General features: G+C 41.7%; 1 protein-coding gene across 4 annotated transcripts in view; it reads left to right on the plus strand.

The window, feature by feature from the left end:
- Positions 1-25,694, plus strand: part of LOC137137803 (cyclic nucleotide-gated channel rod photoreceptor subunit alpha-like) — a 39,004-nt gene extending 13,310 nt beyond the window's left edge. For 3 of the 4 annotated variants that reach the window (XM_067524469.1, XM_067524468.1, XM_067524466.1), the window contains exons 7-26: positions 4,371-4,504; positions 4,706-4,791; positions 4,978-5,053; positions 5,445-5,542; positions 6,878-6,992; positions 7,467-7,591; positions 7,732-7,854; positions 13,678-13,768; positions 15,751-15,871; positions 16,032-16,188; positions 16,643-16,734; positions 18,264-18,285; positions 18,640-18,663; positions 18,764-18,886; positions 19,402-19,556; positions 20,657-20,726; positions 23,181-23,285; positions 24,002-24,079; positions 24,172-24,225; positions 24,559-25,694. In XM_067524469.1, coding sequence (XP_067380570.1) covers positions 4,371-4,504; positions 4,706-4,791; positions 4,978-5,053; positions 5,445-5,542; positions 6,878-6,992; positions 7,467-7,591; positions 7,732-7,854; positions 13,678-13,768; positions 15,751-15,871; positions 16,032-16,188; positions 16,643-16,734; positions 18,264-18,285; positions 18,640-18,663; positions 18,764-18,886; positions 19,402-19,556; positions 20,657-20,726; positions 23,181-23,285; positions 24,002-24,079; positions 24,172-24,225; positions 24,559-24,753 — 2,044 coding nt within the window. In that variant the 3' untranslated portion in view covers positions 24,754-25,694. The remainder of the gene's footprint in view (positions 1-4,370; positions 4,505-4,705; positions 4,792-4,977; positions 5,054-5,444; positions 5,543-6,877; positions 6,993-7,466; positions 7,592-7,731; positions 7,855-13,677; positions 13,769-15,750; positions 15,872-16,031; positions 16,189-16,642; positions 16,735-18,263; positions 18,286-18,639; positions 18,664-18,763; positions 18,887-19,401; positions 19,557-20,656; positions 20,727-23,180; positions 23,286-24,001; positions 24,080-24,171; positions 24,226-24,558) is intronic. The other variant, XM_067524467.1, reaches the window with a different exon arrangement.
- Positions 25,695-25,920: the final 226 nt, after the last annotated feature.

Genomic DNA, 25,920 nt, shown 5'->3' on the forward strand with positions numbered 1-25,920 from the left:
CTGTGTATATCATGGAATAGCTATGAACAGCTTGTTAGTGCTGCTCTTCTCCAGCAGAAGGCTCCACATTTCAGATAACGGCATCAGAAAACCTGAGGAGTCACTGCTTACACTGTGACCTGATGTTTAAATATGTGGAAACATATTCTGATAACTGCAGCAGGTCTGTTTCAAAATAAGAGTCTGAGACAAATGTATTGATCTTTAATCTCTCCGTACTCTAGAGCAGTGGTTCTCAAACGTTTTGTGTCATTCCCCACTTTCTTCTTCTTTTCCTTTGGGCTGCTCCCTATCAGGTGTCGCCACAGCGAATCATGTGCCTCCATCTAACCCTGTCCTCTGCATCCTCTTCACTCACACCAACTAACTTCATGTCCTCCGTCACTACATCCATAAATCTCCTCTTTGCTCTTCCTCTAGACCTCCTGCCTGGCAGCTCCTACCTCAGCATCCTTCTACCGATATATTCACAGTTTCTCCTCTGAACATGTCCAAACCACCTCAATCTGGCCTCTCTGACTTTATCTCCAACACATCTAACATGAGCTGTCCCTCTGATGTCCTCATTCCTGATCCTGTCCATCCTCGTCTCTCCCAAAGAGAACCTCAACATCTTAAGCTCTGCTACCTCCAGCTCTGCCTCCTGTCTTTTCTTCAGTGCCACTGTCTCTAAGCCGAACAACATTGCTGGTCTCACCACCGTCTTGAACATCTTTCCTTTCATTCTCGCTGATACTGTTTTATCACACAACACACCTGACACTTTTCTCCACCTGTTCCAACCTGCCTGCACTCGCCTCTTCACCTCTTTTCCACACTCTCTGTTGCTCTGAACCGTTGACCCTAAGTACTTAAAGTCCTGCACCTTCTTCACCTCTGCTCCCTGTAACCTCACCGTTCCACCTGGGTCCCTCTCATTGACACACATGTATTCTGTCTTGCTGCGGCTAAGCTTCATTCCTCTGTTTTCCAGAGCAGACCTCCACCTCTCTAGATTTTCCTCCACCTGCTCCCTGCTCTCACTACAAATAACAATGTCATCTGCAAACATCATAGTCCAGGGAGATTCTTGTCTAACCTCATCTGTCAGTCTGTCCATCACCAGAGCAAACAAGAAGGGGCTCAAAGCCGATCCTTGATGCAGACCCACCTCCACCTTGAACTCCTCTGTCACACCTACAGCACCTCACCACTGTCTTACAGCTCTCATACATGTCCTGCACCACTCTAACATACTTCTCTGCCACTCCAGATGTCCTCATACAATACCACAGCTCCTCTCTCTGCACCCTGTCATACACTTTTTCTAAATCTACGAAGACACAATGCAACTCCCTCTGACCTTCTCTGTACTTCTCCATCAGCATCCTCAAAGCAAATACTGCATCTGTTGTTCTCTTTCTAGGCATGAAACCATATTGCTGCTCGCAAATGTTCACCTCTGCCCTTAGCCGAGCTTCCACTACTCTTTCCCACAACTTCATTGTTTGGCTCATCAGCTTTATTCCTCTGTAGTTGCCACAGCTCTGCACATCTCCCTTGTTCTTAAAAACTGGCACCAGTACACTTCTCCTCCAGTCCTCAGCATCCTCTCAGTCTCTAAGATCTTGTTAAACAAACTAGTCAGAAACTCTACTGCCACCTCTCCTAGACACTTCCATACCTCCACAGGTTTGTCATCAGGACCAACTGCCTTTCCATTCTTCATCCTCTTCAACGTCCTCCTCACTTCACTCTTACTAATCTTTGCTACTTCCTGCTCCACACCGTTCACTTTCATTTTCCTCATTCATCAATTTTTCAAAATTCTCCTTCCATCTTCCATCACACTCCTGGCACCTGTCAATACATTTCCATCCTTATCTTTAATCACACTAACCTGCTGCACATCCTTCCCATCTCTATCTCTTTGTCTGGCCAACCTGTACAAATCCACCTCTCCCTCTTTAGTGTCCAACCTAACATACAAGTCCTCATATGCTGTTTGTTTGGCCTTTGCCACCTCTACCTTCACCTTACGCTGTATCTCCCTGTACTCCTGTCTACTCTCTTCAGTCCTCTCAGTGTCCCACTTCTTCTTAGCTAACCTCTTTCTCTGTATACACTCCTGAACTTCCTCGTTCCACCACCAAGTTTCCTTGTCCACTTTCGTCTTTCCAGAAGACACACCGAGTACCCTCCTACCTGTCTCCCTGATCACATTAGCTGTAGTGGTCCTCTTCATCTTCTTCACCGCCAGCATCATTTTACACACCACCATCCTGTGATGTCTGGCTACACTCTCCCCTACCAACACTTTACATTCACTGATCTCTTTCAGATTACAACTTCTACACAAGATGTCGTCTACCTGAGTGCTTCTTCCTCTGCTCTTATACGTCACCCTATGTTCCTGCCTCTTCTGGAAGAAAGTGTTTACTACAGCCATTTCCATCCTCTTTGCAAAGTCTACCACCAACTGTCCTTCTGTGTTCCTGTCCAAACCTGCACATAACATTCTCATCACCTCTGTTCCCTTCACCTACATGTTCATTGAAATCTGCCCCAATCACCACTCTCTCTCCTCTGGGGATGCTCTGCATCACTTCATCTAACTCACTCCAGAATTTCTCCTTCTCTTCTAACTTCTAACTTCTCTTCTAACTCACATACTACCTAGTTCCACATCCTACCTGTGGTTCATAACCACTAACAACATTGAACATCACGCCTTCAATTTCCAGCTTCAGACTCATAAACCATGTCGGATTCTCTTTTCACCTCTAGAACATTCCTCACAAACTCCTTTCAAACTCCTACTCCATTTCTCTTCCTAACTGACCCATGGTAGAAAAACTTGCTCTTGCTACTTTCCATCTGGTCTCCTGGACACACAGTATGTCCACCTTCCTTCTTTGCATCATGTCGATCAACTCTCTAGTCTTCTGTGTCATAGTCCCAACATTCAAAGTCCCTACTGTCAGTCCTACATTCTTAGCTTTCCTCTTCTCTCTCTGCTTACGAACACACCTTCCTCCTCTTCTTCTTCGTCTTCGACCAACAGTAGTGCAATTTCCACCGGTACCCTGTAGGTCAACAGCACTGTTGGCGGTTGTTGTTAACTCGGGCTCTGAATTTGGAAATTAAAATGCAATTGTGTTAACATTTAGCTTTACTTTGTCACTTTGCCATCATGTGCAAAAAAGAGCAGCCTCATGGAGAAGTCAGAGCTCATTTCGATGAATTGTTCCTCATCAGCAGAACTGAAATCGACAGGTGCATTAAATGGACCCAGAACACAGCCAAACTGAGCACTGTTGTTTGGGAAGTATTTTTGAAACAGTCCGTGAAGAGCACATCAACTGTGGCTCAGGTTTGGACGTACTTGCAAAACAGCAAATCCTCTCTGTGACTCAGAATTTACAAAACGGACATATGAAATGAACAAACAGTCATTACTGCTTTCAGTAGCCTCGCGTCATCCAGCATAACTGACACCATGTCTACAGCAGCGGGAAGAATGAGCTAGTCAGCGAGTATCTGTATGGAACTTTGAAAGAGGCTGTTTGTGCTTTGCTGTTCACTGATGCAGATTTCACCATGCGACTTTCCTGCTGACAATATTCTGCCAGTTTTTTTCTCTGAAAGAAGTCAAGCGGCTTATTGACACCACTGGGGGGTGTTGTCTCAAAATGTCTTCTTAATTTGTTGGGTCTCATGCTCTCTGCTGCCAACGGTTTAAGACATAAAACACACATGGGTCTCTCCTCTGCCCCCACCATCCCTTCGGTGAATCCAAGAGCAGGAAAGGCATCATCATATTTTCTTATAGACTGGCTATTTGGTTGATGACACCTACCGTCCGTCTCTTGTTTGTCTGCTGGCACTGAATTGCCTTTTTTTATTTTTTTATTTTTTTGTGGTCCCATGTCACAAATGTTGCTGTTATTCCCGCTACATACGCTGCTGCCTCTGTGTGAAAATGTGTTTATATTGTTCAGTACTTTAGCACTGGTTCCACTTTTCCATCCCAGTTTTAATTTATATGTATTATTGACCCCTTTGTTTGTGAGTGGTCATTTTGTTTTGAGTGTATGAATTTTATTATTAATGAAGCATTAATGAAGCTGGGGAGAAAACATGACAAATGTCCTTCTGTTCTGTGCCCCACCTGTCACATCTTTATTCCCCACTACACTTTGAGAACCACTGCTCTAGACACATGAAAGCCTCAATAAGATGGGGGAACTGTGCCTGATTTTTAGCTTTAGCTTCATTGTTTAAATTTGTTATAGGATGAAAACAAATGCAATGGTAAGTTTATGTTTCTTCTTTTAACAAGTTTATCATGTGAGCTAACAGTAGCTGTTATTGTTCTGTGTTGTGTTCAGGTACACGTGTTATTGTGGGAAGCTGCAGGATCCTCCAGCTGACCCCTGGTTGGTCCCTCACTCGTGTGGCTCTGTCTGTCAGAAGGACCTCAAACCCAGTTGTGGACACACCTGTCTGCTGCTCTGTCACCCTGGTAACCACACACACAATCTTCAAACCTGAGTTTAGTGTGTTAAAAAGTGTTCTTTATTATAAAAAATGGGATATTGTTTTTTGAAAACATCATAACCATGGAACCTTCTTGAAATTCTGCAGCTTCTGTATGAGAACCCCGATTAAGCAGAAGCATTGGAACAATTTTAACCTAAATGTGTGTGCATGTGTGTGTTTTCAGGTCCCTGTCCTCCATGTCCAAAGATGGTGTCAGTGGCCTGTATGTGCGGCAAAGCTAAGCCCCTCCCCCGTCGCTGTAGCAACAAGGTGCAACTATGAACTTTAGAGATTTTCTCCTGTCAAATCTAAAATACTGTGATACTGTATGTGTCTGATACAAAATCAGGTCACCTCACTAATGATCTTTCTTTTACTATAAATATAAATTCTATATTCAATTGGAATATTATGGCATATTCTAAAACTGTATTTGTGTGTGTTGCCTTTCTGCAGGCCTGGTCATGTCAGCAGCAGTGTGGCAAGTTGTTACCCTGCAAACAGCACAACTGTTCACAGCCCTGCCACTCAGGTACACACACACACACACACACACACACACACACACACACACACACACACACACACACACACACACACACACACACAGCACAGATAAACCTAGATATAAATGCGTAGATGACTCCAACTGGATGATGGCAGCAGGTTTACCTTTACTAAAAGGTTATGTGCTAGTCTGCAGCTCCATCTGCTGGTGTTCAGTCTAATTATCCAACTTGAGACTTGAGATTTGTGCTTTCATGTAAAATGAAAGAAAAAGACGCAGAAATACACAGCTTGTTATGTGTTAACACCAGATTTAGAGAACATGCACTTGTCCGTTAAGAGCAAAGGATGAGTTCAGGCACAGTGAGCTGAAAACCTCCATCATTGACTCCTCTCCCTGTCTGTGTATCTGTCAGAGTGCTCACCCTGTCCCAGAGTTAGTGTTCAGAAGTGTGTGTGTGGCCGAGAGAAGGCAGAGAGACCCTGTGCCAGCCCCAAGTGGAACTGTCAACAGGTAAAACTACAATATCCTGTCATACTGTACTGTTACAGTATAACTGTACTGTATGATACATACTACAGCAGAGTGCAGAAATGTCGCAGGTGGTTATGTGGTGTAGATAATCAGATTACATAAGATCATGAGGTGTGTTAATCAGTAAAACCAGTAGTGCAGGAGTGATGTAAGTTGTAAGGTGCATCAAATAAACCACTGGAATAGTGCAATGCCACGATGAGATCCTGCAAGGAAGAGCACGCAAAAAAACTCTGCAGACGCCTGATTTATAAGATGGCAACACTGGAGCCAGTTGCTGCTGGGTAACTGTCAGAGCTGCCGAAAAGCAGAGATCAAAATTGTTACCCTTTAGCAATTGTTACTATACAGTTTATGTAGCATACAGAGTTAAACCTGTTATATAATCAGTGGTAACTTTAAAGTTTATAGGTTTAATGAAGGAGAAGCAGATGTACTAATCAGATCATCCAGATAGAGTTTCATGATGTCTTGTCTCTTATGTATGATATAAAATGTTGCCTTTTTATAAACCATTGGTATTGTGTTACATTTGTGAGGAGGATAATGGTGAAACATAAATATCTCCTGTCATAAAAAATACACTGATGATAGGAAGAGAAACTTGTCTACTTTTTCTCCACAGTCTGAGCTTTTACTGGCTTTTACTGCTGCTGTTAATGACCAACACCTTTGTATTCACATAACATTAGCACATGGCAACAAATGTTAATTGGCATTTTATTTTTTAGATGTTAGTTGAATTTTGTTATAATCTGTGATTCATTTGAATGATTTGGTTCTAACACTGTTTACTAAGAAGTCTTGAAGCCTTTTCTCTGGTGAATGTGACACATGACTGTGTTAAAGGACATAAATCCCACAGTAGTGCAGCTCGTCCAGCAGCTGGTTTTTTGTGTTGTCAGGCTGCTGAAGATAAAGCTGTCACACAGTCTCTCTGAGAGTCATCATGACATTGACTGACAGCTCTAATTATTGGCTGTTTGACAGATGATGTTTCCGCAGCAAAGATGACTAACTCTTGACAGGCTCGATAAAAAGACACGAACAAAACCTGTAGCTTAGCAACGTTCATGGAATTTGATAAAAACTTTGGTTGGAAACTCTCTTACTGTAACTGTACTGTAACATAAAAACACAAAAAAACTAATTAGTTTATAAAAAGATGTGTTTCTCTTTGACTCTGTACAGATCAGAGGTAATGGGGAAACAAGAATAGAGATGGAGGAAGACTTTTAACAGTTCCATCCCTCGGATGCTGCTCCTGATCCATACATCTAAAACTTCATCCTCTCTCTCTCTCTCTGTTCTCAGGTGTGTGGCTCTCCTCTCTCCTGTGGGAATCACACCTGTGAGGTTGTCTGTCACGATGGAGCTTGTCCTCCTTGTCCTCGCTCCGTCAGCAGATCCTGTCCCTGTGGAAAGAGCAGTGAGAAAACGCGAACATACAAATACACACTGAAAACGATTAGTTAGGTGATAGAACGAACAAAAAAGACAAAACCACTTCATATGTTCTGTAGACAATATATTTGACAGTATTTGAAGGGGTTGTGCACATGTCTCATGCATAAAGAAAAAAATGTATGTATATATAAATAAGAAGGAAGAATTATAGTGCTGAAGTCTAAATTCTGATTGCTGTCCTATGTCTGTTTGTGCCTAAATGGCAAATAATGACATTTTGTCTGTCAGAGAATGTCACTGTGCTGTCAGGGTTGAGACAAATATCAATCCTTTTAGAATTCACTTTAACTGGGGGACAGTTTCGTCTCTTTCTAAATATTTGTAGTCATGTGACTGTTTTGTTGCTCAGATGTCAAATAGCACGTTTCTTTCTCTGTGCTGGTATTTTCTAAATGTCACTCACTGTGTGTGTGTGTGTGTGTGTGTGTGTGTGTAGAGTCATCTCTGCCATGCACAGAGGAAGTGTTTCCGTGTGGCGACACGTGCGACCGCCGTCTGTCATGTGGAAAACACACCTGTTCAATGAGGTGTCACAGAGGGAGCTGCGAGACCTGCAGACAGGTCGTGTACACACACACACACACACACACACACACACACACACACACACACACACACACACACACACACACACACACACACACACACACAGTCAAACACAAAGCTGAATCTCCATTGTCTGTCTACTATCTGTCTCTCAGGAGGTGGAGAAGGAGTGCAGATGTGGTAAATACAGGAAGTTGATGCCGTGTCATAAAGAATACCTGTGTGACTCAAAGTGTCCAAAAACCAGAAGCTGCCAGAGACACCAGTGCAGGAGGAAGGTCAGTGCACAGCAGCACATCATGTCTTCATCATGGTACCAAGCATACTGTTCGTCAGTTAGCCATCAGTTTTCGTGGGTTCTGGTGGACTGCAGGTCCTCCTGCTAGTTAGAGGACAGTAGCACAGATCAGTGGTAATGCCACGATATCTGAACGGCTTTTAACAGGAGCAAATGTGCGAGGCAAAAGTCTGCAGACGGGGAAAGTAGTGGGGTCGAGTGGCTGGTTGAACCTGGAGGTCATTACATCGAACACATTTAAGTCAAGTCTGCTCAAAGTCTGGCTAAAACTGAAACTAACACAAAGTGACCTTTGTTATTGACATGATTTGTTGTGCTCAGATGATTTGCACCGTAAAAAAAGAGCTCGTCTTTTTCTCAGAGAGCTGTCAGTGCGCTCTGACACACACACAGTAAAGAAGGAGGAAAAGACAGAAATCAGTTTAAATCTGTGAACTGTGCTGTCAGAAAGAATCAGAGGAAGAGTAATCTGATTACTCATCGGCTGCATGTATTGCATATCTGTATTTCCGGTAACCGGGTTACTACATGTTATTGTGGGCTGTTTTCACACCGTTAGCTCGGACGTTTAGCCTCCTGAATGTTTGCTCTCACACCATCGCTGTTTAAGTTCTTAATTAGCATGAAATCCAGTCTGTGTTCTTCACACTCCCAGTCTAACAGCTGTGACGTCTCGTCTCCGCGAGCCTCGTTCTGCAGCTCTGTGTGTCCCTCGTCTGTAAATGTCAGAGCGCTGGATCTAATCTGTTTGGATCCGATGGGAAAAGGTTGAGCCGTGTGTGATTTTCGGTCTGGCCGATAGGAGCGTTTCCACCTGTGTGGATTTAAAGATTTAAGGGATCTTTTTTTTCTTAACGTTTTCAGTCATTTTAATGTCACCTGTGAGCTTTTCTGCTTCTCCCAGTAGAAGTGAAGTTGTGGGTAACCTTTAACTGTCACTGAAATGCCACGAGCTGAAGAGCAGAGAAGACATCTGTAGTGTAGAGGAGAAGCTGCAGTCTGTGACGGCCCACCGGCCCGTCGAGTTCGTCCGTTCTACTTGCAGGTATCTGGAGGTGGAGCCAATTAAGGTGGTTGAGGGCACCTGGGCCCAGTGTCCTACTTCCTATAAAACCCTGGGCTCCCTTGGAGACAAGCAGCTTGTTGGCTTGCCTGCTCTTTGTCGCTCAACTTTTGCTGGATTTGTACTTTGGTTTGTTACTTTATGTTCACTCATCCATGCACACACTTCACTGATGGGCCTGACGAAGTTATTTTAGGTTGTTTAGCCTTGTAGTTCCTATAATAAACCTCCCTATTTTGGCCTTTACATTGCGTAGTCCTCTTTGGTCATGGCTGTTGAGCCAGGTCATGACAAAGTGGGGGCTCGTTATAAACTTAAAAGAAATTAATGGCTTTAGTAAGTGTTTTTTTTCCTCCTTGTGGCGTATTGATCTGTTTTTGCTATTTGACATATCTTGAGTAGACATTTGTTTATTGAGAGGGGTTTTGGTTGTGTGATGTCTGATGGTTTGCTTTGATGCAGTTTTTTTTTTTTTTTTTTCTTGGTATGATTTGGGGGAAAAAACTAAAACAATAAAAGTAATGCTGTCTTACTGGTGTTAAAAATAAAGGATTTCCTGGCAAAAGTGTCCCGTGTTAGGGACAGTGATGTCTCATTCTCATTTGTTTTAGTGTGGTGGAGAACGCGATTAGAGCATATTTACTCAGGAGCACATCCGTGGTTCATGGTTAATCAGTTTCTGATGGGTTTTCCACAGCATCGGGTTTCGGTGCTTAATTTCCCACCACCAGTATCTGCTCGAAGACTAGGGTTGAGTTTAGTTATGTAGACTTTATGTAGGTAGTTAGACGGGTACTCTCTGTTATATATACATGTATGAATTTATATACATATATTTTATTGTTGGTTTTTATCTAGTGAGAATGGGAAGAATAGATGATTTCATTTGTCTATCTAAACATATTTCGGATGCACGTACAAAAGAACAGCTCCTTAAAATAGCAGAGCACTATATAAATGTCTTAGGGAAAATATGAAATCCGTTTTGAAATGGAATTTATTTAAAAAAACAAATTTTGTTAGAACATACATCACCTGTTTTATCTGACATTTCATTTTTATCTTTAAGTAAAATAATGTTGTACTAACGCAATTTAATTTTCAGAAGAAGATCCTGACTCTTTCTTTTTATTGTTTGAGCGAGTGGCTGATGCGCGTGATTGGCTGGACTTGGCCCGCACGCTTAAGCAGAGCTTAGGAAGCCTTTGCCTTGTTGCCTGCCAGTGACAGCCTGAAATATTATTAATGAAGTCGGCTGTGTTCAAGGCGTATGATTTGGTCCCAGAAGCCTACCGACAACATTTTAGGACTTGGAAGAAGGGAATAAACACAGAGCATTTTGAAGTTTTATATATAAACTCATAAATGTATATATAAAAACCTTGGTGCTGTTCACACCAATACCTTTAGTTAACATGTTAACATGTTAATCAGTCTGATAAGTTTACCGGTAACTTATGTGATTTGAATAAAGCGTGTAATTATTCTCATAAAGGTGGCCATTGGAAGGCTGATTACCATTTGCTTAAAAGTAAGGCTAAGAGCACTCAAAGTGGCCAGGTTAAGGCAGCCAGTTTGTCTGCACTAGTTCCACAAATTCACAAAAAGCTGTTATTCCCCGATGTACAGATTAGACTCTTAGAATCGTATCGACCATTTATTATAACTGGTTATGTGTCTTTGGTAGACAGTGATGCTAAAGTAACTGTTATGGTTTTGAGAGATACGGGAGCATTTGATTATTTTATTAAAGCTGGTGTGTTGCCATTATCAGAACATTCTGAAACTGGATGTTCAGTTCCTGTTCGTGGAATGGGTTTGGATGTCTTGTCTGTACCGTTACACATGGTACTTTTAGACTGTGATCTGTTTCAGGGGGAGTTCACCCAGAGTGGGCACATGTACCCCCGCCCTTGGTGGTAGCATCTGCACCGCTTTTGAGGTTGGAACCAGATGAAAATGAGCGTGAATTTCCCAACATCTTTATGGCTTGTGCTGTGACAGGGGCCATGACGTTGCCAAAACAAACTCTAATATATCCGTATGCGATAAGGATAATGTTTTACCATATCTCTGACTAAACTTCCGGTGTTCTTATACAATGATTTGGTGGCTAAGCAGCAAGCCGATCACTCCCCCGAGCAGCTGTATGGGCAGGTGCATCCAGCTGATGAGAGTCAGTTTTGAAAGTGGCTCGTGATGAGGCTGGACATTCTGGTGTGAAGAAAACTTATGACCGCTCATGAGACATTTTTTTTGGGCGTCGTTTAAAGAGGGACGTCTCAGCCTATATTAAAACCTGCTCCCCTATGCCCCATCCCTGCCATTAACCAACCATTTGAGCATCTAATAATTGATTGTGTGGGACCTTTTGCCTTGTTTAAAATCCGGTGTGACGTATTTGTTTACCGTTATGTGTCAGACTACTTGGGGTCTACATATCCTTTAGGTAAAATAACCACTAGGTCTGTGGTTAAAGCACTTTCTCAGTTTATGTCCCAAAAGCAGCTCTGTGTCCAGCAGGCCTCTGCATATCATGCCCAGAGCCACGGTGGGTTAGAGTGTTTTCACCAAATGTTGAAGTTCCTCCTACACTCATATTGCATATTGGAAGAGGGTTTAGCCTGGTTCATGCTCTCAGCTAGAGAAGTAACTCAGGAAAGCACTGGTTTTAGTCCAAACGAGTTAGTATTTGCACACAGAGTTCGTGTTCCACTAGCTGCACTGATGGGGGATTGGAAAACTGCACAACCTCCCCAGAACTTAATAGACCTTGTTAAAGGGTTTTTGACAAAGAATTTATGAGGCTGGGGAGCTTGATAAAAACCAACTAACATGGTCTCAGGAAAAAATGAGACACTTGTATGATCATCATTCTGAACGGTGTGTGTTTGTGCTTGCATTACTTCCTGTTGTTAACGCACCCTTTCAGGCTTGGTTCACAGGTCAGTTTACCATGGTTAAAAGGGTTTCCAATCAAAACTATGTTATTTCTACACCACAACGTAAAAGATCCACTCAGCTGTGCCACGTCACGTATTACGTGGTTGTCTAATAAACTCCAAAATGCTGAATCACTTGGATGACTTGTTGAAGCATCTGCCATGTTGAAGCAACTGCCTGAGCTAATTCAGAGCTTCCCTTCTTTGTTTCATGATGTACCTGGTCGTACTTATTTAATTGAACACGACATTGATGTCGGTGACGCTAAGCCTATTAAACAAAGTTTTTGGATGCTGGGGTGAAATATATATTGGAAAATGGTATTGCTGAACCATGTTCGTGTAGCTGGGCTTCTCCCTGCTTGTCTCCAAATCAGATGACGCGCTACGCTGTTGCACTGAGTTTCGTAAAGTAAACAGTGTAACTAAACCTGATTCATTTCCATTTAAGAATGGATTATTGTATTGAGCAGGTGGGTTCTCGAAATTTTGTTAGCAAATTTGATCTCTTGAAAGGATATTGGCAGGTTCCTCTTTCCCAGCACACGCGGGAAATTGCTGCCTTTGTTACACCAACTGGTCTTTACTCAGACACTTTTATACCTTTTGGGCTCCACAATGCTCCTGCTACGTTCCAGTGCTTGATGAATCACGTATTGGTGGATATGCAGGGCTGCACATTGTATTTGGATGATTTGGTTGTGTACTGTAGAACAGTATCTAGTTCCCGCTACTAAAAAGGAACTGATGCATTTTCTCGGCCTTCTCTACCTGTGGCATCACTCCCAGATTTGCTTGGGGGAAAAGGAGAAATTCTTTTGGTCCCCTGCTTGTCAGCTTTTGATCAGGTAAAAACACTCTTGTTTTGCGCGCTCCTTGTTTTGACAGACCCTTTAATCTATATTTTGATGCCAGCCAGGTGGGGGCTGGAGCTGTCCTCATGCAGACAGGTGAGCTTGGCGTAGATAAACCTGTAAGTTTTTTTGTTTTGTTTTTTTGAAGAAATTCAACTCTTACCAGTTGAATTATTCAGTGATTGAAAAAGAGGCATTGGCCTTGATAATAACTTTGATGTGTATGTTGGCTGCAACAGTGTTCCTGTAGTTGTATACACTGAGCATAATCCAGTGACTTTTCTGAACTCTCTGCAGTGTCTGAATCAGAGGTTGATCAGGTAGTCGTTGTTTTTACAGTCCGATTGTCTTGATTTCTGTTATGTGAAGGGTTTCGAAAACGTGAGGGCAGATCCATTGTCCAGAGTCCCTTGTAAGTGACCTGGGCTAAAAGTGTGCTTACCTTGGTACTCCCCCTGTACTCCCCCTGCCTCTTCCTGGCCTCTTAATGCATGCAGGGGATGTTGGACCTTGGAGTGTAACCTATGGACCAGCTATTGTGATTTTTAGCTCAACAGTTTGGGTAATGTATATACATTTATTTGGGATAAAGGTGTGGTGTTGTTACAAACTGTTAAATGTAGTTATTCTGTAGTCGGGAAACCCCTGACCTCCCTTGGAGACGAGCAGCTTGTTGGCTGGCCTGCTCCTGCCGCTCAACCTTTGCTTGCTTTGTAGTTTTGGTTTATGTTACTTTATGTTCACTAATCCATGCACACACACTTCACTGATGGGACTAACGAAGTTGTTTTAGGTTGTTACGCTTGTTGTTGCTATAATAAACTTCTTATTTTGGCCTTTACATTGCGTAGTCCTCTCCTTTGTCCTGGCTGTTGAGCCATGTGAAAGTTTCTGTCTTTCGTACTTTATTTAAACTCTGTTTCCCATGATACCTTGTGTTCCAGTGTTGCCCAGGAAACTGCCCGCCTTGTGACCAGAGCTGTGGTCGAACTCTGGGCTGTCGCAACCACAAGTGTCCCTCCGTCTGTCACCAAGGTAACATTTACACGCACTCTGAAATCAACTGTGTTGGTCCAAATATGTTTTAGTCTTCAGGTTCAGTTTGTTTATCTGCTTTTAATTTATAGATGCTGTTGAAACAGCAGTTGGTGTTGTGTGTTGCATTATGGGTTGGGCCGCTACTTCCTGTTGTTATGATTATTGGGTCGATTAGGCTTTTGTTGAGTCTGTAAGACATGAGACATTAATACAAATGTCCAACACATTTCCGCTTTTGAAAGACTGTCCATTCGGTTCTTTTGACCAAAGATTCAGGGTCAGTGAAACTGTTGGACTTAACAAAGAAAGCTGTTACTGATTGATTTCCTGTCTCTTTCGAATGAATGAACTGAATGTTGTAGCTCATTCAGGTGTTTATCTCGGGTGATCATGAAAAAACTGCTTTATCCAAAATTACCTGTTTGATGGAATCTGTGTAGGCTCTCTCTCTCACACACACACAGGAAGTCACATCACATCACTCTCTGTCAGATAAGTTGTGAGTTGTTGAGGGAGTCACAGCTGGCGGAAGGTCAGTGGTCAAATTCAGGAAAATTCTGACCCACACCACCTCCTGAAGTGTGTTTATCAGTGTCTTAGTGTGAGTGTGTTTGTGTGTGTGCGCTGACATTTGTTCCAGCGGATAGAACAGAACAAACACACTACACACAGAGTTGAATGTGTGTGTGTTTGGGAAAATGTTAACCTCTGCTTCCTCCCCAGCATCATTAATCCACTTTAACAAAGTGTGTGTGTGTGTGTGTGTGTGTGTGTGTGTGTGTGCGCGCACGCTCGTGCAGAACAACACACACCTTCATGCGTCTATTGTTCCCTGATTGGGCGATAAGGGATAATTTATGCGTCCGCCTGCTTTGTGATTGGCAGAATAGATTAAAGTTAATTTGTTTGTGCATCTGCGTGCTAATTGGCTGCTCTGACCTTTCAAAGGAAACGGATTAAAGGTTGCACCAACGCCAACGCATCTCCAAAAAGATATTGGGCGGCACTGAGGCGCATGTGAAACCGCTGAAGTAAATGTTGGTATTTAGCTCGGAGACTATAGATGTTAATCTGTATGCAGCATGTTGATTAATGAGCATGTTTCCTCTGTGAATCATTTAGTGTAGAGAATGTTAACACAATAGTCTTGAAAAGGCTTTATTTTGACCAGCTAACAGTCCAAAATATCCCATTTACTATTATATAAGAAGAAAAGAAATTGAAAAAATGTTTTGCCTTTTTTTTTTGACTAAAACAGTTGTTTTGCTCATTCTGACCTAAGTAAAACAAGATTTTCCTCTATGCAGAGTCAGTGTACTTTTACTACCCTTAAAAACCTAAAAATACTTGTGACAATTACATAAACGTAAGATGTGCATGAATGAGACATTGTCCAAGTCTGAAAGTGGAGCTTCTTACTCTTCACAGCTCCAACAGTGCAGTGTGACCTCGGAGCCTGAACATGTGATGCAGAAGCTTAAATCCTTGAAAAGAGAAGCTGCTGCAGGAGTGTTTGCTCACTGCTGTGGCTAAATCACGTAGTGTGCTGTAGCTGTGACACCACACACACACACACACACACACACTCTCCGTGCTATCTGCTGGTAAACACTTGGTGTGTTATGTTAATTCGACTCTTCACTGAAGCCACAGTAAAGTGTTGGCTGACAAAAAACAGTGGTTTATGGTGAGACCACATTCGCACACAACATAAAAACTAACTGTAACTCACAGTGAATAGACAATATTCATAAGCTTAAAAATTGACTTAAAAACTTTCTTTGTAACCTCACTTTTCATCTTTCAAATCTCAGCTTGTGTGTTACGTTTGTTCTAAAGTTCGAGTGACGTGCTTATGTGCGTTTGGGAAAAAAAAGATGTAAGAAAACACTTCAACCCAAAATAAAGACCGATTTCAATGGATACGTGATCAGTTATTAGACTGAACCAAGCCATTCAGTGTGTCGTCCATCCTGTAGGTAGCTGTTACCCCTGCCCAGAGTCGGTGGAGGTCAGGTGTACGTGTGGTTCAGCTGTGTTGGTTGTTCCCTGCGGACGCGAGCGGAGCACCAAACCACCCCGCTGTAAAGAGCCCTGCAGGTAAACGAACATAAACTGAGCTTTGTAAGCTTCCCCAAAAACTTGATGATGGTACAGTTGAATTAGGTTCTGCACGTGTTACAAGGGACCAACACCTGTCTTCCTCCCTCTCACCTGAAACCTGTTCATGTGGCCACAGCTGCTCTGTTGTCTCCTGCAGGTCCCCTCCATCCTGCCACCATCCGACCAGAGAGCCTCACCGGTGCCATCCCGGCCCCTGCCCCCCCTGCAGACAGACATGCCTGCTGCCACTGCCCAGCTGCAGCCACACCTGCCCACAGCCATGCCACGACCTGGTGCTGGTCAAGTCCCAGCAGGTCAGTATCTAAAGGAACAGTTTAGTAGCATTGTCTTTCTGTAGCTCTTAGCTTAGCACAAAGACTGGAAACAGCATTGCTGTTTAGAGGCAACAAGCTGCACCTATTTACCAATTTAAAGATGGTACATCTCTTCTCTTTTATCTATACTAAACTCGAGGTGACTTTTTGTGGCAGTTTTGAGATACTTATAACCTACTAATTTTTTACATTTCCTGCAACTTGAAATTTATACACCACTAAAGTTCAACAGCTTGTTCTGGATAGATAGAGTAAAATGTTTTAAGTTATCCATGTGAAAACGCCATAATCAGCATCCTATCACTGTCATCAGTTATATAACGAATTGTTTCCTGTTTGCTATCTGTTAAAATCAATACCCGACAGAATAAATGATGTTTTGGAAAAACATTGAATGTTTTTCTCATATTTTCTTGATTGATGTGTTTTTTAGGTTCAGTTAGCAGGTCCGTGGGAGCAGCCGTCGGAGCCAGCGTTTGTGAAGAAAGCACTGCCCTGCCCCCCGTGTCAAGTACCAATACCGACGTAGGTCAAACACACACACACACACACACACACACACACACACACACACATTATTAGAATATTACTAAGCAGGCTTAAACTACAGAAGTGGCTGGAATCATCTGTAACCTCAGACAATGACTTGCACAATTGGTGTGTTTGTATTCTGTAAATAAACTACACCATAGATGATATTAGATTTGGTTTTACATGAAAACTCTATCTAGCCTTATTGAACATCCTGCAGATTCTGCTGTTACATGCAGACGAAAAAACCAAATGAAACCAAACAGTGGATCTGGAGTCTCACAGTGTGATGACTTCTTGAGAAATGAAAATGATTGTCTTTTGTTTTCACCATGTGGTACCCAGACTCCCTTCACACAAACACACACACTTAGATTGTGGGGTGCTTGGGTCCTTTCATGGATCGTTAGACCTGAGATTAAAAAAAACACACCATGCTGTGTGTGTGTTCCAGTTGCCTGCAGCTCTGTGACACAGTAATGACCAACACCACCATCTGTGTGTGTGTTTGTGTGTCCTGCAGCTGCAAAGGACTGTTGCGTGCTTACGTTTTTTTTTTGTATGGTAGAACTGTTAGAAAATGTTGTTTAAGGTTTCTACAAGTATTCAATAGCTGCATGTGAATGTTATTTTATTGTCAGAGAAAATTTAAACTTTTATTGTTTTAAAACTTCTTGCACAAGAATCCTGCAGTGAGTATAGTTGTTGCCAAAAAAGCAATTGTCTAGTAATTGTGAAAGGGGTTGTAAGTTGTTGAGTAACATTCATTACTGTGTTTTCACACTGAGCTGTGTGACAGTGAAAACTGCCAAGCGGCAAAGGTGAATTGTCACAGCCTTTGTTCAATTGATCATCACCTCACTGATTTTAGCAGGTTGCATTCAAACGTCGAACATGATGCGTTTTAGGGAAATATAAAATGTCTGCAAACATACTTGGAGATGCAATTAGGTGTTGGAACAAATACAAAATTCAGTCACCAGAGCAGTAATGCCGAAAATAAATGAAAGTGAAAAGTGTGAGTGGATGAAATAAGGCTAATAATGTCAAGTGAAAAGAAGGGTCACACATTTGTACGGTACGACGAAGGTAAAATTAAAATGTTAAAACCAAATTACACGCAATAATAAATATACAATATTAGTGTTGTGAATTTGAGTCGATGGCAACGGGAAGTCATCATGCTTTCAGTCATATGAGGTAAAGTGGCACAGGGAAGTGAATGGAGGTGAAAATAAATCAGTAAATGAAAAGAAATGGAACTGAGGAGAATCAGATGAGGGAAAAAGTAAACAAAAATGATTTATTTAACTAACGGAGGTACGTGGAGTAGTTAAGAGAATGTTACCTGAATGGTAATTTAAGCACTAGAAATATGGAAGTGAATGGCTAGTGCTCATAGTTGCAGTCAGTGGGTATTAGTGTGTAATATTCATTTATTTGTATGGAAATAAGTGAAACAAACAGATGTGAATGTATTTGATAAACGTGAATGGCACAGTAAATCTTTGTTTGTCTTCCAGGGCCTGTTTTGGAGAACATGAGGTAAGAAAGTTGTATTTATAGTGGGTTTTTTTTCCCATGTTGCTTTAAACCCTTATTTAATCCATCTTACTAAACCCAGTTTAAGTTTTTTGGCCGTTCATTAGCAGTCCCTCACACACATTCTTTAATAAAAGACTCATATCAGCCTTCGTTTTTAGAATTTATCACTCCACTTCCTTTACAGTGTTCTCTCCCTCTTATCCTTGATGTTTTCTGCCTTGTTCTCTTGTCCATTATTAGTTTGTCCTTGTGACCTCCTCCTCATTCACTCCTTCCCTATCTCAGTCTATTTGTCTGCTTTGTCCTTCTCTGTCTCTCTTCAATAATTTCCCTGTTGCATTTCATCCCATTTAGTTGCTTGGTATTCAACACACTCCTGTACGTACACACACACACAAAAACTCACCATTCACCTTCAGACGAGGTCCAGAATTACTTGTGGTTTTAAAAATGTCTGTACGCTGTGTGTGTTAATCAGGTCAGCCCGGTGCCTTGTCATCGTCAGGGTCGATTCTCCTGCAATCGACCTTGTGGACGACCTTTGACCTGTGGAAACCACAACTGCAGCAGGGAGTGTCACCTGGTCACAGATGACAACAAGGTGATGATTTGTAATAGCGATCCAGTGTAGATTTTTCGGATCTGTAAACCTAGAGGATTCTAGCCATTATGACTTCCTCTGTATGAGATTTAGAGCTCCATCAATTTGATGATTAATAAAGAAATTAATCAGCAACTCAGCAACTTTTGATAGTGTGGTTATAGGCATTTAACAATAATTCCAAATATTTGATCTTTCCAGTTGCTCACAACTGAAAGTCTTTTCATTCTGCCTTAACACGTGCAGCAGTTAGTTAGATAATCAGTTTTAACTTCAAGTTTAATATAAATCTTCTTATAAACTGCAGATCACTTCATACAAAAAACACTGCTCAAATCACAAAATCACAAAACAAGGAAACTGAAAATAAATATGATAATTACAAAGCATAAATATGGCTTGCTGGTTAAGAGCATCCACACATTGCTGCAACCAGCATAATAATCTGGGCATAAAATGGACGACGGATCAGAGCAATCAAATCAATCACTATCAATCACTCTCTGTATCTGCAGTGTGAGGTTTGTACAGAGGGCTGCTCCAAGCCCCGTCCAGCCGGCTGCCCCCATCCCTGCTCGCGCCCCTGTCACCCCGGCAACTGCCCCACCTGCAGCCAGATGATCCGTCAACGCTGCCACTGCAAGATCAGCATGCTCTATGTGGAGTGCACGTCAGTACACACACACACACACACACACAGATTTTGAATGCTGAAAGAGGAGCATCATCATCACTGTCTTGTTTCTCTTTGATATTATTAGGGACATTTACATTTACCCTGTCACTGAAATAAAGTCAAATACATCAACCAGCACTGTGGACAATATAAAAACTCTGGAGAACTAGTAGTAGCAGCAGTAAAAATACTACATTACTATTCAATTCAATTCAATTCAACTTTATTTATATAGCGCCAATTTACAACAAAGTCATCTCAAGGCACTTTACAGAATAAAGTCCAGACTACACAAGTATGTAGAAGCAACCCAACAAATCCCCCTTGAGCAAGCCCTAGGCAACAGTGGAGAGGAAAAACTCCCTTTAATGGGAGAAACCTCCAGCAGAACCAGGCTCAGGGTGGGTGGCCATCTGCCTTGACCGGTTGGGGTGAGTGGAAAGTGGAGAAAGAAAAGAAAAGAGCAACGAAAAGCAACAACAAAAAGCAACAACAAAACAACAAGAAAAGCAACAACAAAACAACAAAAAAGCAACAACAAAACAACAAAAAAGCAACAACAAAGCATCGTACAGGTTGTAGGATATAGAATTAATGGTATACAGTGGTGACAAGTAAATGTATAGAGAAAAGCTAGTTCAGGTTGAGTGAGCAGTTTAACTATAAGCTTTATCAAAAAGGAAGGTTTTAAGCCTAGTCTTAAAAGTAGAGAGGGTGTCTGCTCCCCGAATTTGGATTGGAAGCTGGTTCCACAGGAGAGGAGCTTGATAGCTAAAGGCTCTGCCTCCCATTCTACTAATACTAGGTGTGACTAAATAATTTACGTTTACGGCTGATGTAGCTGTGCGACGAGAGCCACGTTATTAATTGGTGATGTGAATTCTAGGTAACCATTATATTGCTGTATTAAAAGGTTTAAAAATGGCTAAAGCGCGTAGTTTTTAAACTATACCGGCATCTGGTGTCAATCACGTGAGCTGGGAGAGTTTAGAGTGTTCAAGGTTAAGGGCTATTATGTGATACTGCATAATATCATGATTTAAAAAAGCTACTTTAAATATGAAAACATTTACAGATGATTTGTGTCTCTGTAGGAAGTTGACATCAGCTGATGAACCAATGGAAGTAGAGCTGGGCTCCTGCAACAACCAGTGTCCAAAAGAGGTAAACGCACGGTCGACATACCAGTTTTTGCATCCGGCTGTTACTGTGCACATTTTCAATTTGGCCTTAAGAAAACCTAGAAAACACACTGGGGTTGGAACTTTTTCAAATTTAATCCGATTTGCAATTTGTGATCATTTATTTAATTTTTTTTCAGTATAACACAGGTGATAACTAATGAGTTATTGTGAGACAGTGAAATGTACTGTCCATCCACCGCTTGCCAGAGAGAGTTTTAACTCTTCAGCACAGTCTTTATCTCTTTGGTTTGTGTAGTCAGTGACGCGTTTCGGGCTGTAACACACCAAGTCTGCCATCGAGGAGTCTGTCTCCCAAGTTTTTGAGGTGTGTCCCTAACCGTTGGCGCTAGTCGTACTCGTGGTAGCAGCTTTACAGCCGATTTCAGCGTGTTAGATTAATGCCGTTCATCGTCGGCCCGTTGGTGAAAGAGCCCGCTCTGATTGGCTGTTCAGCTTGACGATCTTAACGACACCAGTACAATATGCCAGGTCTTGTCAGACACTTCCTCATGTCTGAGGTTAGTCAGTGGTGTGAAAATAGTAAGCCAACTCTACTTTGGATTTTGTACAAATGCGGCCCCAGATCTTCCACTTCCTCTTTTTTTTTTCCACACAAGCACAGGACGAGCAGCGTATACATGTTGGCCGCCTCGTGTCTTTGCAGTGTGTTCGAATGCCGCTTATTGACCCAGTGGAAGCTGACGTGAACCGACGCAGCAGTTGGTCTTTGTAGAGAGAATCGTTCTTTGATGTTGGTTTGGTGCGTCACGGCCCTAAGGAGACTTACAAGTCAGCAAACAGCTTATTCCTGGTAGGTTTACGGTTTAGAGTAGAGAAACCCAAATACCTCTAATCGCTGCTCCTCACATGCTTCATTGTTGTGATTTTCCAGTCGGCACAGCTTTATTCGTGTTTCTTCATCCATGGATTCTCCTCTGCTTGACAAGTCACACTACTTCACATGCCTTTAGATGATAGACTGAAATGTGTATTTCAAGCAGGTCAGGTTACAGTTTAAATATTTGATTTTCTCTAAATTTGATCGAAAGGAAAAAATTCCAAACAACAAATTTCAGCCGGCACACACAGTTATAAACACACACCCTTATGCTGAAATCCTGATACAGTAGTCCTGAGGCCTCTCCCTCACCATGTAGAGACCTCGCTCTGGGCCCCATTGCATCATGGAAGTTGTTTATCACATTTTAGAAGTAGAGTCACCTGTCTCCCATTACCCTGAGAGTGTGTGTCACCATGCAGGCAATGCTTTCCACTGATAGTGTTGGAAGTCACGCTGTTTTCCATCTTCTTTCTTCTCGCCAAAGCTCTTAACCATCCTTTCTCCCCTGATCTCATTCTTTCTCTTCTTCTTCATCTGTTTTTTTCCCTTTCTGATCAGTAATTGCCACTGTCACTAGAAACGGTAACACAATACCATTAATTCATCCCTCTCCAGTAATTAGTTTAGCTCTGCAGCGCCAGACCACACACAAGTACAGCGTCTCTGTCTCTGTGTGCGTTTTACTTTCACCTGGAAATGATTTGGCTTTTTTACTTTGCCACTTACTGGCATTGACACACACATTTGTAAGAAGGCACAGTCAGATGTTTGTTTGAAGACTGTGTGTGTCCTCAGCTCTGTCGGAGATGTTTTTATACTCTGCAGTAACTCAACCTCCTAAAAGCCTCAACGCACACGTGCTTGTCTTTTTATAGTTCTGAGGACTCTCATTAGTCTTTGGTGAAGCGTTGGTTCCTCTGGTGGAAACCCAGGTAGACGAACCGAAACTAAATGCGGTTCAGGGGACATAGTTTCATGTTCAAAAGTCCCTCTTTCTTTTCAGCATCACAGCTAAACCTCTACCTCGAAACCTTACTAACCTTTCACCTCAACCAAAATTGAGGTCTTGACTCTCAAACAGTCCTTTGAAGGTGTAAGGACTGAAACAACAGGCTTAATCAAATTGGTCCGTGCAGCCATAGAAAGACGCACACAGACACCAGTGGTGTGGACTTCTGTAGTCTACTATAATTGTTACAGACAGGTCAGCTGCTATTTTTTTAAACCAGTGAAGGCTATTTAGAAAATATAAAGTAACCTTTTATTGACTAGGGTTTTACCATTTTTGCTTAAACATTTGTTTCTAGGATTAAGTTTCTATCTACATGTCTGAAAAGAGCTGGATGTTAAGTTCTGATCAAAGAGAACAGAAAAAAATGAATGATCCTGCTGAAAGATAGAAATTCAGTGATCAAAGAGAAACCTACACAAAGATCAGGTTTGTTTCTACTGATCCAACAGTTTGGTTCATATTTCTGTGGAAGAAACTGCTGCCAACGTGTGATTTGAGTGTGTTTTCTTTGGTTCTCTCTTTGGTTCTCTGAAGCAGAAAAGAGTGTGATGGAAATGCTTTGTTTCTGTGTGTGTATGCAGCTGAGCTGTGGCCATCGCTGTAAGCAGGTGTGTCATCCCGGCGTGTGTGAGGAGAAATGTCAGCAGAAGGTGAAGCTTCGCTGTCCCTGCAAGAGGATCAAGAAGGTAGACTCCATTTTAGCAGGAACACATTTAGTTAGTTTGCTTTGAAGAACAGTTCTCTGTTAAAGGTGACTTCACCAATTTTCAACTTTTTATTGCTTTAGTTTTGGGTGTAAATGTACATGAATGCTTTTAAACTTCCCTCTCATTTCCCTGTATTAAAATATTTTTCTGCTTCCAGCTAAAATCTCCTCCAGATGACATTGCCCAGAGAAGTTTTTGCAATAGGAGGTCAGATGATGTCATCTGGAGGAGCTCTGGAATAGGAGGTTGACCGTGATTATAACCTCTATAGTGTGAGCGAGATGGCATAAGCTCTGAACTGAAGGTTCCTCCAAGTGATGTCATCTGGAGGCATTTTTCAGCTAGAAGTAGAGCTATTTTGATATAGTGAAGTCATTGGGAAGTTTGATGCCATTTATGTGCATGTACTACCCGGTCTAGAAGGTGAAGGTGTCTTTTAATGTAAGGGTTGGTGATTCGATTCCTGACTCCTCCTGGCCAAAGTTTATTTAGATGAGACATTAAAACCCTGCACTAACACCATCCTCTATAATCACTGTACTATAAAAACTGTTTCCTAATGGTATCAGTAATAATTAGAATAATTCCTCTTGTTCTTCTTGTTATGGTTATTATAACCTATGGTGGGTGTGTGTGTGTGTGTGTGTGTGTGTGTGTGTGTGTGTGTGTGTGTGTGTGTGTGTACATGTTTGTAGGAGTTCCCATGCTCTCTGTCAGCTCAGAGTATTCAGTGTGATGATGCCTGCAGAGACCAGCAGAAGAAAGTCAAGCAGGTAAATACGCACATTCATATATACGGTCACCGGGACAGTCACACCTGGATACACACTGACGTACGTGTGTGTGTGTGTGTGTGCACGTGCAGCTGAAGGAGGCTGAGCAGAGAGCAGCTCAGGAGGAGGAGCAGAGGAAACTTCAGGTAAGTTTGATTAACACGTTATTCATTCAGTGACTAAATCCTGTATCGACCTGAATCTGTGCTGAATGTGTAACTGCAAACACAAAACTGTGGAATAACTTCTTATTAACTAATGAGTAATGGTAGTAACAGCATCATCAGACATCAATAAATGAGTAAATGTTAATAAATTAGACATCAGCCTGAAATAACCTGTTTCAACCAACAACTCAGTGTTTTAGCTTTAAAACTTTACATATTAATAGTTAAGACATGATGCCAAAATGATTAATGACACAGAGCACTGTAGGTTCAAAGTGTCACTTCTCAAAGTGTCTCCTCCTCTGTGCTCAGGAGGAGCTGGAGGCGTTCGAGAAGCGCCAGCAGCGTGGAGGTCGCAGGAGTAAGAAGCGTGGGAGGAGGGAGGAGGTGGACGACGAGCAGGGGAGGATGGGGAGGTGGTGGAGGAGGTGTGCTGCCTTTGTCCTCGTCCCTCTGGGTGGAGCTCTGTTGTCCGCCGCCGCCTACTACCTCCTGACCACGCCCTGATCCAGATGCGTTAGCGTGAACGTGTGATGACACGGTGGCCTGTCGCTTTTCTGCTTTTTTGTCGAATTCTGTCATCACTGATTCTCTGTGATCTTTTGTTTCCTTTTATTCTGTTAGTTAATATTAGTGCTTTATTAGGAAATGAACTCTGTTGGGAGCTCGTTAAACGCTGAGTATGATACCTGAGTTAACATGATGATACCAAAAACCAACACCACACATACATCTACATTTACAGAATTCTACAAAATCATTTGTGTTAAAATGCCTAAACTGAGCTGCAACTAGGATTTTTTTTTTTTTGATTATTCAGTCCTTTATTTATATTTAACATATGTACTAATAGTAGAAAATAATAATATGTTCATCAAAATATCAAATTTCCTATTATATATGAACAAGGCACCAGATCCCAAAGGTCTTTAATTTGTTATAACGTTAAAAAAAGGAAAGTAGCATATTTTTTCACATTTATACACATGCGGAAGCTGGAAACATGTTTTTTGTTTTATCTTGTGTTGATCAACAAGTTGATTTATAATTGACAGGCATGATTAACTAACACTTACATCAAGAGATTGTCACTAATTTTGTGTCAATCACCACTTAGACGAGGCCGATTTTGTGGCTCTCTAACATGTCTAACATGTCTCGCTGACATGGACATGACCTGAAAACTGGACAGAGAGAAATTTATCGTTTGATAAATATGTGAAACATTAGTTGCTTATCAAATTTGGATTTATCTTGTTGAAGTTCATGTTTAGTATATTTTCAAATGTACTTAACAGAATAATTTGGAATTTTTGGCTGAAAATGTAGGGAGCAAAGTAGGATACATTTGTGATTTGTTCATTTATCAAGTGAGTTTAAAAACGTGATATGTTTAAATGGAAGTAAAGTTTGCTTTTGTTTGATTTCTTTTTGGAATAGTTGAAAAATTAAATCTGGAAAATCAAATAAAATGTAACATGTCTGAATTTTGTTAAACCTTAGATAAAAAAATTAAGATTTTCAAAAAATTCTCTAGCATTTTATTCTTTTTGATACATACTCCCAACATTTCCACTTCAGAAAAATGTAAAATCTTTTTTTCTCTTTGATGTTAATGTGAAGAAAACGAACAGGATTGAGCTAGTTTGAGTTTTTCTAACATGTGCTTCTCCA

The sequence above is a fragment of the Channa argus genome, chromosome 12 (assembly GCF_033026475.1).
Source record: "Channa argus isolate prfri chromosome 12, Channa argus male v1.0, whole genome shotgun sequence".
Lineage (NCBI taxonomy): Eukaryota > Metazoa > Chordata > Actinopteri > Anabantiformes > Channidae > Channa > Channa argus.